At 34.7% G+C, this 15,946-nt stretch overlaps 1 protein-coding gene across 2 annotated transcripts in view; it reads left to right on the top strand.

The window, feature by feature from the left end:
• The window catches only part of MNAT1 (MNAT1 component of CDK activating kinase), a 341,857-nt gene that overhangs the window by 195,751 nt on the left and 130,160 nt on the right, over positions 1–15,946 (top strand). For both annotated transcript variants that reach the window (XM_044664870.1, XM_044664869.1), the window contains exons 4-5: positions 6,270–6,373; positions 13,182–13,322. In XM_044664870.1, coding sequence (XP_044520805.1) covers positions 6,270–6,373; positions 13,182–13,322 — 245 coding nt within the window. The remainder of the gene's footprint in view (positions 1–6,269; positions 6,374–13,181; positions 13,323–15,946) is intronic.

The following is a 15,946-nucleotide window of genomic DNA, read 5'->3' as shown; positions in this document are numbered from 1 at the left end:
GTTTCTTGGTACTTAAACTCTTTCTTTCTGGCTACTTGCAGTTTCTTTTCTTGGACTTGGAAGCCCTGGATTTTGGTGATTTCATTTTGTGGTTTCAAGAAATTCCCTAACTATATCCAGTTTTCACTTCATTCCATAATTCTTAGAGATCTTAATAGTTTTATTTTATAATTTCTTTAAATATGGAATCGAATTTTTTTTTTTGGTTTGGTTGTGGTTTTTAGGGATTTTGATGATGCTTAAATTATCTTTTAGCTAAGCTGTTTTTTCCACTTTACTGATTTTAGATAACAAATACCCCATGCTACTGGTTTTAGATAACAAATACCTTTTCATTTTCTTTTTTTTCTTCACTTGTTTGGATTTGTAGTCTTCTATTTCTTGTTGTCTTTTGGAATCATCAGGTGCTGTTTGCTAATTTTTATTTTTCAAGGATCCCTCCACTTGAGTCAGGTTTTTTCAATTTCTGTTCTAAGCTTTTTTTTCTTCCCCTAATTTTTAATTTCAGATTTCTTATTTCAATTCTGATGTCATTCAAATAAAACACCAAAAAACAACAATTTTTTTTTTTTGCTTTTTATAGATACTCCGTTCCTGGGATCCAGGAAGGCTCAGTTCATGCCCAGCTTAGAACAGAAAATCACGAACCTTATTCCTTTAGGGGAATTCTTGAATTCCAGTCCTTTTGACCAAACCATGGATTTTTTTTTCTTTTTCCTTTGAGTATCTAGTTGTCCTTTTTGGAGATTTAATCTCTTCTGGGTTTGCCTTTTGGATTTTTCTTAGATAATTGCTTTTCTTCATTGTGTTTGGTGTCTCCAACCTCAGTTTCTAGATTTGGATTTTGTTCCATAGCCAGGCTGTGTCTCCTCTTCTACCTCCTTCTGCCCTTTTTTAGATTTTTACCAGGTCTCCTTTTTAGATTTTTGCCATATGAAATATGTGGAAGAGCTATATTCTTTATTACCTTTAATATTGTTGTTTTAACAACTTATCCTTTTAGTACTCTAGGGAACTCTCTTAAGACTGAGTTGCAGAAAAGGTGCTGATTTGCATTGTTATGGTAGACTGAGTTCCTCAACTGAGAGTTCCCTATATCTGTCATATCACAAGTCCTGTCTCTATTTTTGTTTTGTGTTTATGACCTAAATTTTCTGTGGATAGTTATATCTTGTGTTTTGGTTAAAATAAAAATAATTTATTATTGTATAGTTTTGACAATTGAAATGTGATTTTTTTTAGTGAGTACAAAAGGAAAGACATTGAACACAAAATAAATGTTTTTTCCTCAGCATAAAGCATGAAGACATAGCACAGACATCACTAATATTTTTAGTCATTTTTATATATGTTTTTAATTCAGAAGAGAGGTAAGTAATCAAAGAACAAATTTTTAATGAAATAAATTTTACTCTGTAACTATGTAGGGGGAGATAGGTGGCATGTTGGATATAACACTGGCTTAGAATCAGGAAGACTCATCTCCCTAAGTTCAAATCTGTCCTCAAGTACTTACTAACTGGGTAACCCTGGGCAAATCACTTAATCCTGTTTGCCTCAGTTCCTCATCTGTAAAATGAACTGGGGAAGGAAATGGCAAACTGCTCTAGTAAAAAGAAAACCTCAAATGGGGTTACAAAAAGTTGGACACAACTGAAAGCACCCAGCAACAACTTTATAGTAGATATCTATATAAAAATAAGCTACATAAATTGCTAATTTAAAGGATTATTTTAAAATAATTATGAAACTAAATTCTCTTGTTATGTGGTTATTCTAATATAATAGAACTTGTAATTTTAAAAGATAGTTTATCCCCTTACCTCAGATGAGCTATTTTGAGCATTTTTATCATATTCTTTTTGGTACGTTGTTATTTGATGCTTATTCATAAAATGTATTCCTGTTAAGAAAATAAATCAGATAATTTTATCAGCATAGCATAGTCTATATAACTGCTGCTTATATAGTAGGACCTTCTTTTATTTTAATTAAACATATGCACAAATTCAGGTATATATGATTGGCAATTGGAAAAAATAGTCATAAAAATATGTAAAATAAAAAATTTTAGTCATGCACCAAATCTGTGCCATTTTCTCAGGTAATGTAAAGTCTTATGGTTTACCCAGTCATGCTCATTCTCACTATGAGAAGAGGTAGTATGAGAATACATTATTTTGTGCCAAATGGTAGTTCTCCTATCAGTCTATCCAGAATTTTCACTTTTGACAAGTTGTGTCTGCATCAGAGTAGTACTTCTCATTGTTTCACTAATGATATTTAGTTATTAATAATGGCCCCAAAATACAAGAGTAGTGATGCTGGTAACTCTGATAAGCTTAATTAAGAAAAATTGTGAAGTGCCTAGGTTATGTGGTATGATTTTCAATTCACACAAAGGGTGTTGGGATATATTAGCCATGTAAAACAAGGTGCTACTCTGTGTGGAAAATTTGCCCATTAGTATTTCTTGAGTTTTAGATGGATATTCAGAGTTCATGAAAAGAAATTCATATCTGTGAGTGTGTGAAGGTATTAAAATTGGTCCTTTGTATTAAATAGGAAAGAAAAACTCACTTTTAGTAAATTGAGTTCTCTAGAACAAATGCTATTTTTATTATTTTCTAGTGTATAATAAATATTCTGAATCATATGATTTAGTCTTAGTAACCTAGAAGTGACTTTTTTTTGTGTGGAAAAAGTACATATTTTATGAAACCATTTTAAAAGAATTGGAAATGGATTCATTTTGAAAGCCATCTATATACTTATCAAATGGCAAAGTAGTCTTCATCTTGGCTCTCATAAAATAAATTATGGGAATTGTGTTATGATATATTAATGATGTCTCATGATATATGAAATATGATAACTCATGTTATTGGCTGCTTATGTCATTATACAAACATTTTGAAAGTTGTGTTGTAGGGAAAATGCAGATTAGGACTCAGTAAAGAGCAGACTTTGCCAGGCAAAGCTGGCAGGAGCTGAAAATTACAAACCTGGAATACTGGCAGAGGGGACACTTTTACACAGAGACTCTGATTTTGGCAGTTGTGTTTTGGCAGTTGTGAACTGGGTACACAACTGTCTGGAATGTGAGCCTGTGTGTGGTGTTTTGGGGATCTCAGTGCTCTGGAGTTGTGCCTTGGACACTGAATACAAGATCTCCTATCAAGACCGTGAAGGCTCAGGTCTGTGTTGGTGGACATATACAGAAACTTCCATCTCCCTGACTTCCTAAAATTGGATTATCTTGCACCTTTGTTTCTGGGACAAGTTGAGACATCTAGACAACAGCTTTGTGAGATACCCTTAACTCTGACTAGTCAGCCCTTGCCCAGGTTGTCTGCTTTAGTTTAGTGATAGAGTAGCCATTTCCATCCCTCTATTTCCCTGACAGTTAATCACTAGACCTAAGTGATAGTTCCTCCTACTTCCTTTCACTTCCCATCCCTATTTGTCATTAAACAGTTTAGATAGTACTATCCTGCCTGTGTAAGTCCTTTCCAATACTTGGTACATTGTACCCACTGTGTTACTTTCCCTGATTATTATTGGTTTTATTCTGTTATATGTTATCCCCAGCTAAGTGTTTTTACTTGTGGTTATTCTGTTACTCTGTCAGTTCCCTGTAGTCAGTTGACACATCTAACTGACTTACCCTCTTTCCCCACTGTAGTGAGGGACTCATTTTAACCTCTTTACTACATTTGTTAACCCCCCTTACTTCAGTTGGTAGGTATATTTAAATCATTGGAAGTGCCTAAATTTGTTTTGGGTTGGGACTCAGATGGGAAATGTAATTTTATGTAGTATTCTCACATAACTACTTTTCTTACTAGTAGCTTCCCAAATTTCTGTTAAGCATTAGAGTCCAAAAAAGCCTTAGCTCAGAAGAACTGGTTTTTCTTGTGGAAATATTGCTAAAATAAATTTATAAGGGTTTGACAATAATATGATTATTAATTGCTTTTAAAAGTAAGGATTTAGTTTTTATGATAATATAGCCAAAAAATGAAGGTCAAATGTTATAGAATCTGGTGGAAATTTGACCATTATTTGGTGAGCGTGATCAATATAGAGTAACTCCCAAAATGAGATTTTTAAAAAAACTTGAAGCATTTAGATAATTGACTTTCTGATGATGTGTTTTTACAGCCTCTAATTCTAAAGGTGTATAAAACTTAAGTGAAAATTAACTTGTAGGAGTCTGGGAGATCATTAAAAAATTCATATGTGAACATCAAAAAAGGTAACAAAAATTTCTTGAAAACTTATTTACTTTTGAGAAATATGCTAATTAAAAATATAATATTTACTATAATTAGAATTAATACATTCAATCCCAGTTGTCATGAACAATAAGATTATTAATTACCAAATGAGAAGTGAGAAATTTGCTATATTTTACATTGAGTTGATCATCAGCCTAACTTCTGTCTTAAAATCAGTACTGAGTATTGGTGTCAAGGCAGAAGAGTGGTTAGGAGAACAGAGTTACACATCCAAGAAGTATATGAGGCCAAATTTGAACCTAGGACCTCCCATCTCCAGCCCTGACTTTTTATCCACTGAGCCATCAGTTGCCCCAATCCTTATCAATCTTTTTTCTTTTTTTCTTTTTCTTTTTTTATTTTAAACCCTTAACTTCTGTGTATTGACTTATAGGTGGAAGAATGGTAAGGGTAGGAAATGGGGGGTCAAATGACTTGCCCAGGGTCACACAGCTGGGAAGTGTCTGAGACCGGATTTGAACCTAGGACCTCCCATCTCTAGGCCTGGCTCTCAATCCACTGAGCTACCCAGCTGCCCCCCTCATCAATTTTTAAAGCAAGCAAAATCACAAAAATATTTTTAAAAGTTGTAAAAATGATTAAATTTAATTTCTGTTTTTATAAAGTCTACCAACTTTCTGAAGAGTTCTTTGTGACTTTGAGGTAACCTTTAATTTTCAAAGCCTCTCTCTTGGCACACTAAAATTCTTGAAGTTTCTCTTAAGCTTAACATTTCCCTGGGCTATTAGTTGAGTTAGACCCCTATAAAAGACTGTCTCAGTTTTGCATTTCTAACCCCATTGCCTGATAGTTAGTATTTATTGACTAATTGATTTATTGGTTATATGGATTTATTGCTTTGTGTTTCTGATTTTCTCTAACACTTATGTTTTGGTGGATTTGCTTTGTATGTATTTTAACTTTATATTTATTTTATTTGGCTCCAGAGTCAGGAAGACCTGAGTTCAAATTTGACCTCATAATTACTGTGTGACCCTGGGCAAAATCACTTAACCTCTGGCTTTGTTTTCTTAACTGTAAAATGGGGATGGTATTAGCACCTATCTCACTTTTTTTAAAACCCTTACCTTCTGTCTTAGAACCAATACACAGTATTGGATGGTAAGGGCTAGGCAGTGGGAGTTAAGTGACTTGCCCAGAGTCACATAGCTAGGAAGTGTCTGAGGCTAGATTTGAATCCAGGACCTCCCAACTCAGGGCCTGGCTCTCAGTCTACTGAGCCATCTAGCTACCTCCATTCTCAGACTTTTTTTTATTACATACTTGCTGTGCACCAAGCCCACCCCTCCCCAAAGCATTTGTTTTTGTGGGTAATATCTATTGATATTTATCTATTACAAATGAAAATTTCTTAGTATTATTATGAAAATAGTTTTAACCTCATGGACTCTCAGTAGTCCCTGGACCACACTTTGAGAACTTCTGCCCCACAGTGACCTTGTACCAGAAGCATAACCCCCATCCCCACCCCCAGCCAATTCCTTAAAAATTGTTGTTTAGCCAATTTTCAGTTGTATTCTTTGTGAGCCGCCCCCCCCCCCCCTTTTTTTGGTGTTTTGTTTGTTTGTTTGTTTTTTTGGCTAAGATACTGGAAGAGTTTGCCATTTCCTTTTTCAGCTCATTTTATAGATGAGGAAACTGAGGGAAATGGGGTTAAGTGACTTGTACAGGCTAGTGAGTATCTGTGGCAGGATTTGAACACAGGTCTTTCTGCTTCTAGACACAGTGCTATATCCATTGTACTACCCAGCTGCCACATACCTTAAAAATTATAAAATAATATAGTATTATAAAATCAATATGATCTCTCCTTGTTTTTTATATAATGCTCTACTTGTTTTTAATATAGGCACTATTTGAAACTGAGGGAATTTTTAAAAAATTGGTGTAGTTCTTGTCAGTTATGATGGTATTTGTGATATATTTTATTAATATGTTCTCATGCAATTGTGGTTTCTTCTGATGCAGTTTTTAACTTGACCAATAATGTGGATTTGGATAATACAAAAAAGAAAATGGAGCTGTACCAAAAGGAAAACAAAGATGTCATTCAGAAAAACAAGCTAAAACTGGTTAGTTAGTAACTTTTTTTCTTCTTTAAAATAGAATTCAATGCTTCAAGTTGATGTTCTTTAAATGGCTTTCAAAAACAAAATTATTTTAGTTTGAGATTTAGGTTAGATATAAAGGACATGTGTTACAGTAGTGAAAACAAACACTTGTTGGTGATGTTAGTTTTAAGCATGTTTTCTCTAAAGATCTGAATTCATGAGTTTATCTGTATGTTAAATGTTACTTTTGCAAGTGTGTGTATGTGCGCGCGCGCGCGCACACACACACACACACACACACACACACACACACACCCCACACACACTACTCCCTCCCCCTCATTTGGACAATAGCCATGAAAGACTGTTCATTCTTATGCTGAGAGAATAGTTGCTTTTTCATTTGAAAGGGAAAGAAAATTCCAGACACAGGCATTTATGTAGCTCCCCAGAGAGAAATGAAGAAAACAAAGACCCTGTTAATAAAAAAGTAAAATGAATTATAACAAAACTAGAGAAATAAACTTGTATGCTAAGCTTAAAGTAGCTTATTTTGCTAGTTACTTTTTCCTCTCAATATAATAGTGGTTTCTCTGACATAATTTGGTCCAGATATTTATCATTCATTTCGTTCATTTAAAATTAATCTAAACAACTTATTATAAGGTCAAGAAACTATACTTAAAATGTATTTTGCAAAAAAGACTGCTTATAATATATACAATGATTCAATCACCATAATTATATATTAACCTTGGTACTGTTTCCTTCTTGGCTCCACTTTATTATCTCATTTGAGAGAGGCCAAGAAAGAATTTCTCTTTAGTTTAAATGAATTTATTTAACATGAATATATAACCTTTAATTTGTTCTAAATATAATAGTATGACCTGTTCACACATATGCTAATAGATTTAGAGATAGAAGAAAACTGTTTTGTCAAGCCCTTCATTTTATAGATGAAGGGAACATACTTCTGGAGAATGAAAATAGTTTATTCAAGGTCATAATGGTTTATTTTTTAAAAATATTTTTTTCTAATGCGTGTAAAAACAATTTTTAACATTTGTTTTTTACTGTGTTCCCAAATCTCTCCTTCTCTCCCTTCTCCCCTCATTTAGAAGGTAAGTAATCTGATAAAGGTTATATATGTTCACTCATGCAAAATGTATTTCCATATTAGTGATATTGGGGCACACAGTTTGTGTCTTAGAAGTAGAACTACATTTGTTCTTCTCCTTCCTTGACTATTTCTTTCTCCATCGTTCCACACGTCTTTTCTTAAATCATGTTACTTCTGAAGGAATGGAGTCTCTTCATACCTCATCTCGATGGTAGATATCTTCCCCACTTCAGTGCTTCAGATAACTCTCCAAGCTTCTTCATGCTTAGGTTTATTTTTTTATTTTTTTTTAATTTTAAACCCTTAATTTCTGTGCATTGACTTATAGGTGGAAGAGTGATAAGGGTAGGCAATGGGGGTCAAGTGACTTGCCCAGGGTCACACAGCTGGGAAGTGTCTGAGGCCAGATTTGAACCTAGGACCTCCCGTCTCTAGGCCTGGCTCTCAATCCACTGAACTACCCAGCTGCCCCTTAGGTTTATTTTTGTTAAATGGAACTTGAAGATTCACTAATTCAGTTGCTCTTATAAAAAAAAAAAATCAGCCTTAATTTGACCAGAAAGATATTTTTCTTGCACTAGCGGATGTATATAAAAATAATGCAGCATAATAGTAACATCAGAAAATTTTACTTAACCTTGAAATGTAAAATTATTTCATGTCAGGTACATTAGTCAGTAGAATTTCAGTTACGTTCTATATCCATATTCTTTTCATTGTTTTAAACCAGAAAACAGATTCTTTGGTTACTATAAGTGAGTTAACTAATTCTAGCAAAGTTATGTTTTAAAATTAGCCATTATATTTATAACATATCTATATAGAACTCAAAATAAAATTTAAAATTTTTTGAGTCACAGATTGCATTCTACAAGTATACCATTGAGGCATTTGAAACCATCTCTGTTCTGGAATGTCTAGGTCTTATGTTTTTATATTTAGATTATATAAATCTAAATGTTCTCAGTCAGTAAATCAACACCATTTGTTACATGTTCTCTGCAGAACTATACTTGGCACTGTACTGGCTGCTTGATTTACTAATGGAGCAAATAAACTGAGCAGTATATTTCAAATGGAGGTACGAGTTCCCTAATTCCAATAAAAAAGTCATCTTTGGGAGGTGCCCTTAAATAGTCACCATGGAAGTATGGGCCAGTAGTTCTTTTTCAAATGGTTGATATCTTTCACTAACTTTAAGGAGTAAATTCTTTTGATTCTGCCTTTGTGTGAAAATAATACAGAAGGATACCATGTTTAAAAAAATGAAGAGTTATGCCAAAGGTTTGTTTAATTTTTTAAAATAAGTCTCTATTCTGAATTTAGGCATGCAATAAAGTAACCCAATCATGACAAAGAAACTACTGAGGAAAAGGTTTCTGGCTAAAAGGGCCAATCATAATTCTTTTCAGGATTTTGTCAACAAGAATATCTTTTAGATTCAATAGAGTTGGCACTTCTTAATATCAGGACAAGTCTGTAGAAATTGGAGTCTATCATATTATTAACCACAAATATTGCTCTTTGGTAGTGTATTAAATTAAGATAGGAAGTTCAATTTTGAACTAGTCTTGGTGAAAGGAAACTTCATTTCCTATTTTTAGCTTTCTGAATTAGTTTAAATGCGATTAAGGAATGAAACTTTAACTTGGGAGTAGGGAGATTTACATGGATAGATTTATTTTTCCTAATAAAATTTGAATAATGTAGTTATCCTTTCCTTCTCTCCCCCCTTTCCCCCAGCAATTGAGTGTAAAATAAATTTGAGTAAAGAGAGCCCTGTTTTTATTTTATTTTATTTTATTTTTTAATTTTAATTTTGAATATTTTCCCATAGTTACATATTTCATGTTCTTTCCCTCTCCCCCAAGTCCCCCCTAACCCCCCTTAGCCGATGCACAATCTACTGGATTTTACATATATCAATGATCAAGACCTAAATCCATATTATTGATAGTTGAACTGGAGTTACCATTTAGTGTCTACATCCCCAGTAATATCCCCGTCAGCCCATGTGTTCAAGCAGTTGTTTTTCTTCTGTGTTTCTCCTCCCACAGTTCTTCCTTTGAATGTGGCTAGTTTTCTTTCTTGTAAGTCCCTCAGCCTTGCTCTGGATCCTTGCATTGCTGCTAGTAGAGAAATCCATTATATTCTATTGTACCACAGCATATCAGTGAGAGCTAGCCTCATTTTTTTTTTTTTTAATTTTTTTTTAATTTTTTTTTAAACCCTTAACTTCTGTGTATTGACTTATAGGTGGAAGATTGGTAAGGGTGGGCAATGGGGGTCAAGTGACTTGCCCAGGGTCACACAGCTGGGAAGTGTCTGAGGCCGGATTTGAACCTAGGACCTCCCGTCTCTAGGCCTGGCTCTCAATCCACTGAGCTACCCAGCTGCCCCCTAGCCTCATTTTTAACTGGTGACTACTATTTTAAAATCAGAATTTTAGTCTCCTAGTAGAATTGTTGAATAAATTGAATATTAATATGGTAGGCAAGTTCCTTGGTTTTGGGGGCATTATAACATATAATTGTGGCTGACAGTTTTCACACTACAATGAATACCCTTTTCTGTTAAAAGCCTTTTTCTGAATCTGGGCTCTCCTGTGGACTTTGAACCTTCCCAACTCTGTTAGAAATATCTTTTGATTCTGTAGTTATGATTGCTTGAACTTTTTCTCTCTTTTTTCCATTTAATTAGCTAAGTATTTAAAGTATTTATTCATTATGAATATATTCATTATGTCTCCAAGGGCAGTGAAACTCTGTTATAACCTTGTGTCTCACCTTTGCCTCTTAGAACTCCTAGTTCCTTCAAAAGTTCTTTTCTGATTTCCCCAGGAATTAGCTTCCTGCTGTCCCAATCACTTTGTATTTTGTATAGAACCTTTATTTACTTATCTGAGAAAATTTTGTATGTCATAGATTCTTCTCACAGTCTGGTAAAGTCCATTGACTCCTGAGTATATACTTTTTAGGTATATAAAATAAAATAGATGGGATTACAAAGGAAACCAATAATATTACAAGAAGTAGGGGGCAGCTAGGTGGCCCAGTGGATAGAGTGCCAAGCTTATAGATAGGAGGCCCTAGATTCACATCTGGCCCTAGATACTTCCTAGCTGTATGACCCTGGGCAAGTCACTTAAGCCCCATTTCCTAGACCAACGGTTGGCAACCTTTTTGGCCATGAGAGCCATAAACGCCTGGGGAAGGAGGAGGATGAAGGTGGAAGGCGCTGGAATATGGGGCGAGGGCTGAAGGGCCTCCTGGGGCACATCCTGGTGCTCTGCCCCGACTGGCTGGTGGGAGGTGGAGCCAGATATGGCTTGAGAGCCATACGTTGCCGACCCCTGGCCTAGACTTTAACACTCTTCTGCCTTGGAACCAATACATGGTATTAATTCTAAGACAAAAGGTAACGATTTTTTTTAAGTACACTTTTTCCCCTTTCAGGTTCACAAAATTCTGCTCTAGTAGAATTTAAAGTTTTGCACAAAGTGCATCTTTCTTTTATTTTAATTTGAGTACCTAGTTCAGTGCATGGCACCTTGTAAGCCCTTTCAGTGATAGTTGATTGAGCAGTTACTGAATGGTAGCTGAAGTTATTGTAATAACTTTCTGAGTGATTTTTTCTTTTAGTGGAGTGTCTTGTCTCAATTTTTATTTTTAAAATTTTATTTTTAATTTAAAAACAAATTTCCACATAAGTTTTCTGAATTTATGTGATCCAGATTGACTCCCTCTCTTGTTCCCTCTCTGCTCCTGAAACTGGCAAGCAATTCAATCTGGGTTACACATGTATTTTTATGCAAAACATATTTCCATCTTATTCATTTAAAAACTAACCACCCCCAAATATATATCCAAATAAACTAGGGATAAAATCATATACTTTTACCTGCATTCCTATTCCAGCAGTTCTTGTGTCTTCTGACTCAAAAATATGTATCACACAGCTTCTTTATATACAAATATGACTGTGTTACTTCTCTATTTAAAAATTTTTAGTGGCTCCTAATTGCCTATATATAATAAAATGTAAATTCTGTAGGCTGACATTTAAGTCTCTCTATAATTTGTTTCCAGCCTTTCTTTTCAACTTTATTTCAAACTATTTCCTTTTATGTACTCAAAAATCAAGCCAAACTACTAACTCTTCCCTAATTTTTATCCTCAAGCATTTGTATAGACCAACCCTCAAGCTTGAAGTGCATTTCATCCTCATTTTTGTTGAAATCTTTATTTTGTTTTTCAAGGTCCATATCCTCTTTCATAAAATATCTTCTTGCATGAGATATTACTTGATTGCCATCCCCCACCCCTACCCCCAGCTTGTGAGTTTGTCTTCCTAAAATTTTCCTTAAGACCTTTGTTTGGATCTCTCCTTTGCATCTATTTATCTAGCCTCATACTTATTTATGTACTTCTCATATACGTTTAATAAACTTCTTGAGATTAAAGACTATGACTTGTCATTTATCCCTAGTATTTGACAGCGAGTGCCTTAAATCTGGGAGATGTGTAATGAATGTTTGTTTGAAGTGATTTTGGTAAAATCCTAAAGAGTCTAAATCTTCTCTAGCTACTTTGCCATATCTCTGCTAATGGTTACCAACTGAATGGTGGATTTTACTGGTTAGTTCTTAGATTTCACAAAGCATGACAATCAGACATACAGATATATTTACAATACTCTATTTAAAATATTTAACACAGAATGATAATCATTTAATTTACTTTTGAATTGTTACTGAGGAATACTAGATTTCCCAATACAAATATAAGATTTCAAATGGATAGAAAATATGTAAATGGTATGACTTTGCTATTTCTCGATTGTTATTACCATTAACTACTATTAATTGCCTATTCTAGCAGGGAACTCTGTTAAACAAGCCATTTAGAAAGACATTCAAGATACTGTCCTTACCCTCAAAGGACTTAGAGGCCAGTTGGGGATATAGTATATATGCCTATAAAGACAAATAACACAAGATTGTATGTGGTAAGTACCACATGAATGGTATGCTTAATAAGTGCCATAGGAATTCAGAGGTGATACTGAAGACTGAAGACAGCAAGCCAGGGAAACCTTTACTGAAAAGATAGGATTTGAGCCTGAACTCTGAAGTAGGAAAAGGACTTCAATAGTAGAGAGAGAGGGAATCTACTTTCACCATTCCATATTGAATAGAGATAGCCCTGGGATTGGCGGGGAGGCTTCCTGTAGAAGAGATTAGGCTTGGGGAGGTGGGGTGTAGGGCAGATTGTGGAGGGGCCCAAATGCTCTGCTCAGTTCTGCTAATATGCTGTGTAGTGGGTAAGCATCCATGGCTTTTTTTGAGCCAGGCTGGTGTTCGTTCGTGTCTTTCGTGAAATGGCTTATAAGTCCTAAGAAATAAATTAGTGAAAACAAAATATAACTCTTATGAACTTTGATGCTCTGATTCAGTATCTGGTTGTGGCACAGTTTTTGTAAAGGTTTTCTGAGCAGGTTTTTTTGAGGAGTGGATTATGACCAGAAAGTGAGATGGAATGTTAGAGTTCTAAAAAAAGCAGAAATTACTCTCCTATTTAAAAATCATCATGACCAGTCTTTTTTATAACTGTTAAGAATGTCAACAACATTATACTGTGTTAAAAAGTTAGACTTGGTATGTAGGGGGAGCCTCATCATGTTAAATAAATGTTGTGACTGTTTTAGACTCGTGAACAAGAGGAATTGGAAGAAGCGTTAGAAGTAGAACGTCAAGAAAATGAACAAAGACGACTTTTTATACAAAAGGAAGAACAACTGCAGCAAATTCTAAAAAGGAAGAATAAACAAGCCCTCTTAGATGAACTGGTAAGTACTTTAAAAATACCAGTCTTTTGTGTTTAGTTTTCTGCTTATGATGCTGTATATTATATATTTAAATGGTATTTCAAGTACTTGTGTTCCATCTTTGACTAACAGAATATTTTACTGGAAAAAAAGGTTATTTATTTATACACACACATACACACACATATGAGTTGGAATCTGGTATCATAGGGATCCATTATGGACTCTATCCTAGACATTTAATATTATAAATTAGCAGAAGAACAATGTTTCACCTGTGTCACAGTATTGTGGAGTGAAATGTAGTAAGGCTCTGGATTATTTTATTTTTTTTGCTGATAGATTTTGTTTTGTCATAACAGACAGTTTCCAACCAAAAAGCAAAATATTGTTCCCATTGATATAATAACATGAGTATAATTGATGGTGGTTGTCACTTTTCACTTTTTGTAGTTTGTCGATTCTTAACAGAAAGGAAGCATATATTCTTTAATCGTTGGTCACCAACAGTATCCATTGTATTTGACTTAAATTGTATTACTTTTCTAGAACTATAAATTTCCTTTATGAAATTAAAATATATTATCTTTCCATCTTTCCTTTGCTTCCTCCTATACTTATCTCTTCAGCCTCATTATAACCTTTTCTATCTCAGTCCCTCAGAACTCTCCTAAGTTATTGTCCCTGCTTTAACCACACTCTTCAAATTTCACATTTTTTTCTTTTTTTAAACTTCAGTCTCCTATTCTTGAATTCTTTGTTCCCATGTCTTATCACTGTTTAACCTTTGCCAAACTCCAACTGTGACTTAATTCTACCATCTATGTCCTTTGCTCCTATTCATACACTTCTTAATAAAATTGGAGAAAATCACAAGACTCTGTTGACTAGGTCCACTACATATTTATGTTAACTAGTTTCAGCTGGGTTCTCATTTTTAACAGTCAATCAATAAAGATGCACTAAGCACCTACTATGTGCCAGGTACTGTGGTTATCAGGTCATTTCTACTACTCCTGACTAATTAATTCTCTATCCCAGTCAGCTCAGCAGTTATGCCAATCCTTTTCTTCTCTTTTTTCAAGACTCCTGCACTATTCCCCCTAACCTCTCTGCTAAGGGCTTCCTATCATACTTTATTGAAAAAAATTGAGACCACTTGACAACAGTTTCCTTTTCTCCCCTCTTTATCTCACATTCCTCTGACATTACTCTCTTACTCTCTACTATCTTCTTTTACACATCAGCATTGATGATGAAGTAGGCTTTCTATTTTCTAAGGCTGAGTCTTCTACATGTATCCTTGATCTCTCCCCTCACCCATCCCCTCTCATCTTCTCATCATTTGATCATTTGACATTGTTGACCACCTTCTCTTCCCAGAGACTCTCTCTCCTCTTTTAAGTTTTTTGTGACTTTTGGTTCTTTTGGTTCCCTTACCTCTTTGACCGGTCCTTTATAGTCTGTTTTGCTGGATCTATGCCCACTAACATCAGCCTTACAAAGTTCTGTCCTGGGCTCTCTTCTTTTTCTTCTCTCATCTATTCCCATTGGTTCAATGATTATCTATTTGCAAATGATTCCCAGATCTATTTATCTAGTCCTAGCCTTTCTCTTGAGCTCCCTGTACTATGCCTACTGGGCATTTTGAAGCAGATTATGGATATTTCATATACAAAATGCTCCAAACAGACTTCATTATCTCCTGTCGCCTTCCCAACTTTCCTGAAGATACACCATTCTTTCAGTCACTCAAACTTTTCCTAGTGTCATCCTTGAATGTATGTTCTCACTTAACCTCCACTTCCAATTTGTTGCTAAATTTTAAATCTTTTTAATATATTCTTTTATTTCTATTCACCTAGTCCCCATTTTAGTTTAGGCCCTCATCACCTTCTGACTGAACTGTACAATATAGTCTTCTATCTGTTTTTTCTGAATCAAGTGTCTCCCTTATCCAATACATCACTTCTACTAAGCTACTAAAGTTATTTTTCCAAAGTGCATATCACCTACTCAGTAAATTCCTGAGGCTTCTCATCACCTACAAGATTAAATACTAAATGCCCCCTTTGACTTTTAAAGTACTTCATGACCTGATCTCTTTCTATGTCTGAGATGTTCTCTTTCCTCACCTCTACCTCCTGCCTTTCCTGGGTTCCTTTAAAAAATTTATTGTAAATCCTACCTTCTGCAGGAGGCTTTTTGTAGTCTTTCCCTGCATTCATGTCTTCTCTTGAGAGTCTTTTCCATATACTCTGTATAAGTCTTGTATATATATTTATTCTCAATATGTGTATTGTTCTATTAGAATGTGAACTTCTTGAGATCAAGGACCATATTTTTGTTTTTCTGTGTCTTCAGTACTTAGCATAGTAATTGGCACTTAATAAATACTTAATAAAATATGTGTGTGTGTGTGTGTGTGTGTGTGTGTGTGTGTGTGTGTGTGTGTACACACTTACCTTTCACATTAGAATCAATACTATGTATTGTTTCCAAGGCAGAAGAGTGGTAAGGGCTAGGCAGTGGGGTTTAAGTTACTTGCCCAGGGTTATACAGCTAGGAAGTGTCTGAGGCCAGATTTGAACCTAAGACCTCCCTTCTCTAGGCCTGGCTCTCAATCCACTGAGCTACCCAGCTAC

The sequence above is a fragment of the Gracilinanus agilis genome, chromosome 2 (assembly GCF_016433145.1).
Source record: "Gracilinanus agilis isolate LMUSP501 chromosome 2, AgileGrace, whole genome shotgun sequence".
Lineage (NCBI taxonomy): Eukaryota > Metazoa > Chordata > Mammalia > Didelphimorphia > Didelphidae > Gracilinanus > Gracilinanus agilis.
The sequence above is the reverse complement of the archived record's forward strand: the minus strand, read 5'-3'. Positions and strand labels throughout refer to the sequence as shown.